We start from the raw sequence: 3,861 nt of genomic DNA on the forward strand, positions 1-3,861 counted from the left end.
AATCATAAAGCACTTTCTCCCTATGATTCATTTCAGGATCATTTCCACTAGTAGCTGAAGAGGTAATGATGCATCTAATGCACTTTTTTTTTTTTTTTATTGAGCAAAAATACAAAAATAAATTAAATAAAAACATTTGATCTTGTACCTGATCTCCACGGAGCATTGACCTCCAGTTCAGCACCCTGGACAGCGGCATCATCATGACACTTTGACATTCGTTTGAGAACAAACACATTATATTAGAGTTAAACACAGATGTCGAAGTCCAAAATGCACAATAAAAGTATTTCATAAACATGGCTTTTGAGCTATATTGCAAAACTTTAGTTTGTGTGAACAGGCTACAGTTAAAGTTAATAAAAAATGTCACTCATGCTTGTGTTCAAATCAAAACATTGCATTGCACTTATGTGACGTTTGTGTGTGTCTGTGTGTCTGTGAGTGTGTGTGTGTCTGTGAGTGAGTGTGTGTGTGTGTAATTGTGAGTGAGTGTGTGTGTGTGTGTGTGTCTGTGAGTGTGTGTGTGTGTGTGGTTGTGTGAGTGAGTGTGTGTGTGTGTAATTGTGAGTGAGTGTCTGTGTGGTTGTGTCTGTGTGTGTGGTTGTGTGAGTGAGTGTGTGTGTGAGTGTGTGTGTGGTTGTGTCTGTCTGTCTGTCTGTGTGTGTGTGGATTAGCTCGTGTCACGTCACGGCTGTGCTCGGTATTTTTAACCGGCTTTACAAGAGCATCTTCAGAGCAAAGCGGGCGTTAACGGAGCCGCAGGCGGAGATTCTCTCATTCATGCCTCTGTAGACGCTCGGGAAGCCGCTATGTCTGTGCAAACCCCGCTTCAGGTGGTCAACATCCCCTGGAGGAACAACAACTTGAGCCTGATGAGCCGCGACCCGCCGCTGTCCGATCAGGGAGAGACCATCATCGGTGTCTACCTGCTCATTCTGGGTCAGTCTCTCTTTGCACTTCACTCCTCTGTTAGTTTTACCTCACTTTCACATTATAGAACTTTCAGGCTCTGCTCGTGAATGCTTTTTATAAGAGAAGCTAGCTGAACAAACAACCAATTTCCAAAATTATTTTTTTGTAAAAACAGAAATATAATTAAAAGCAGATCAAATGACCTCAGAAACAAAGCTATTTTCAGAGAATATACCTTGAATATACTTGTATTTTGACAAGGCAAGTCACCTTAATTAACACATTACAAGTAGATTCAATAGATTCTCTGAGACAGGTTTGATTATCAGGTAATTTTATCTAGTTTTAAGGATATTGAGAATTTACTTTGAATCTACTTGTAGTTTGTTAATAAGTGACCCCAATTGTCAAAATACAAATAGATTCAAGGTATATTCTCTGAAAATAAGTATTGATTTTTATTTGCATGTAATTTTTCGTAGTTTTATGTAAATTATAGAGAATATACATTAAATCTAAATCTACTTGTATTTTGTCAATAGAGGTGCTTGGCTTGACAAAATACAAGTAGATCTAAGGTATATTCTCTGCAAAATAAATTTTAATTTTGATTCTAAGGTAATTTTTCCTAGTTTTATGTAAATTATAGAGAATATACATTAAATCTAAATCTACTTGTATTTTGTCAATAAAGGTGCTTGACTTGACAAAATACAAGTAGATTTTAGGTATATTCTCTGAAATTGAATCTTAATCTTGGTTCTCAAGTAATTTTATATAGTTTTAAGGATATTTAGGTGTTTTTACTAGAGAATAACACAATGATGATTATTATGTTTTTTTTGCAGCGTATATGTAATGCATTATTCAGTTAATCATAATGTTTTTCTATTATGTGTATTATGCATTATCGAAACCGAAAATGTTCATCACAGATCATCTTTCTTTATTTTCGTTCCATTAGCATATTGCAGATGCAGGTGTAATTGTTGTAGTTATTGTTAGTGATGAACACATGGATTACTGCGGCTCAGAGATCTTCTGTCTGATCGGGGAGGAAATCTGTCTGTCAGTCAGGGGTCATTAGAGAGTTAATCAGGACGGGGTTATTTGTGGAGCACAAACTCTGATCCTACATACAGTAAACCACTTGTACAGTGAGCATATCAGATGGGACTTTTACACTGTAATATTCTACTATATATATATATATATATATGTTAAAAGTCAAATGGCTTTGTGTGTCATTGAGAAGGTGATGAGCTATACCTGATTTTTAGGATTGGGCTGATCCTTTTTCCAACTCCTTTGTTTTCTGTCATGTTGGTGTTTTGTCTTTCACTTGGATGTTATCAGTTGCACTGAGTAAATACAGCTGATAAAACAAGAACTGTGTCTGTCTTCATTTCAGGCTGCAGAGCAACAAAATGTGATTATTTTAAAGGGGGCTGATTCTTTTCTAAACCCACAGTAAATAATAAGTGAAGTAAGTGTAACATATCAGTAATTATATAATTTATGGATACAAGTAATTTAACTATATTTTCATAAAGTGTGAACAATGAAGTAGCATACATCTATAAAGTGACAACATACCTATAATATATATTTGATTATTAATTATAAATTGTTTATTTGAATATTATAACAATTTATGATAAGTCGCTGGGGGATATTTGTAGCAATAGCCAACAATACATTGTATGGGTCACAATTATACATTTCTCTTTTATGCCAAAAATCATTAGGATATTAAGTAAAGATCATGTTCCATGAAGATATTTAGTAAATCTCCTACCGTAAATATACCAGAACTTAATGTTTGATTAGTAATATGCATTGCTAAGAACTTCATTTGAACAACTTTAAAGATGATTTTCTCAATATTTAGATTTTTTTGCACCCTCAGATTCCAGATTTTCTAATATTGTCCGATCCTAACAAACCACACATCAATGAAAAGCTGATTCTTATTGTTTCAAAATAATTTACCCTTATGACTTGGTTTTGTGGTCCTGGGTCACATATTATATTACGAGTATTATTTATATTTTATAAAATAATTATTTAACTCATGTAACAATTTATATATAATTTTGTAATGTAATTCTATTTAAATGAACAATTGTTTCTGTTATGATAATATGATAATTATGATAATAATCATGGAGAATGTCTTGTGTGTTTCTTGGCAGGTTGGTTGTCGTGGTTTGGCAACAGCATCGTGATCTTCGTTCTGTTCAAGCAGAGATCGTGTCTCCAGCCCACCGACTATCTGACGCTCAACCTCGCCGTCTCTGACGCCAGCATCTCCGTGTTCGGATATTCCAGAGGAATCCTCGAGATCTTCAACGTCTTCAGGGATAACGGATACCTCATCACCTCTGTGTGGACGTGCCAGGTACAGGAAGTGGAATTGTGGGTAGCGGGATGATTTCAGATCATATAAATATAGAGATGAGAAGAGGGATTGTTTCTCAGGATGGGTTTACTTTTGAAAGGCAGTTTCTGAACAGACACAAACCGTAAGGTTTTAAATGCAAAAAAAAATCAATTGAACATTAATACATTTAAATAAAAATTACACAATTCATTGAACACATGTTGACTGTAGTGGGGCATGTTGTCACAGTATATAGAGTAAGTTGCCACAGTGGCTGTAAATACATATTTATTAATATATAAATAGTAATATATAAATATTTTTTTAATAATAGATATTTTTGAAATATAAAATGCTATACAAAGTTTTAAAAAATGCAAAACATTATTCAAAAATTGTATTGTATTACAGGTTATTTATTATTTCTTTATTACTAAATTTTGTTTTTTATATTAAACTGTAAAACAATTTTGAAACACAGAAAAATTTAACTTATTTGAGTATATATATATATATATATATATATATATATATATATATATATATATATATATATATCTTAT

The 3,861-nt window shown here is 33.2% G+C and overlaps 1 protein-coding gene across 1 annotated transcript in view; it reads left to right on the forward strand.

Annotated features, from left to right (window-relative positions):
- The first annotated feature begins 662 nt into the window (after positions 1–662).
- opn6a (opsin 6, group member a) overlaps positions 663–3,861 on the forward strand; it is a 10,679-nt gene continuing 7,480 nt past the window's right edge. The window contains exons 1-2 of the mRNA XM_016253339.1: positions 663–942; positions 3,111–3,316. Coding sequence (XP_016108825.1) covers positions 813–942; positions 3,111–3,316 — 336 coding nt within the window. The 5' untranslated portion in view covers positions 663–812. The remainder of the gene's footprint in view (positions 943–3,110; positions 3,317–3,861) is intronic.

This window comes from Sinocyclocheilus grahami, unplaced genomic scaffold, assembly GCF_001515645.1.
Source record: "Sinocyclocheilus grahami isolate Dianchi unplaced genomic scaffold, SAMN03320097.WGS_v1.1 scaffold1175.1, whole genome shotgun sequence".
NCBI lineage: Eukaryota > Metazoa > Chordata > Actinopteri > Cypriniformes > Cyprinidae > Sinocyclocheilus > Sinocyclocheilus grahami.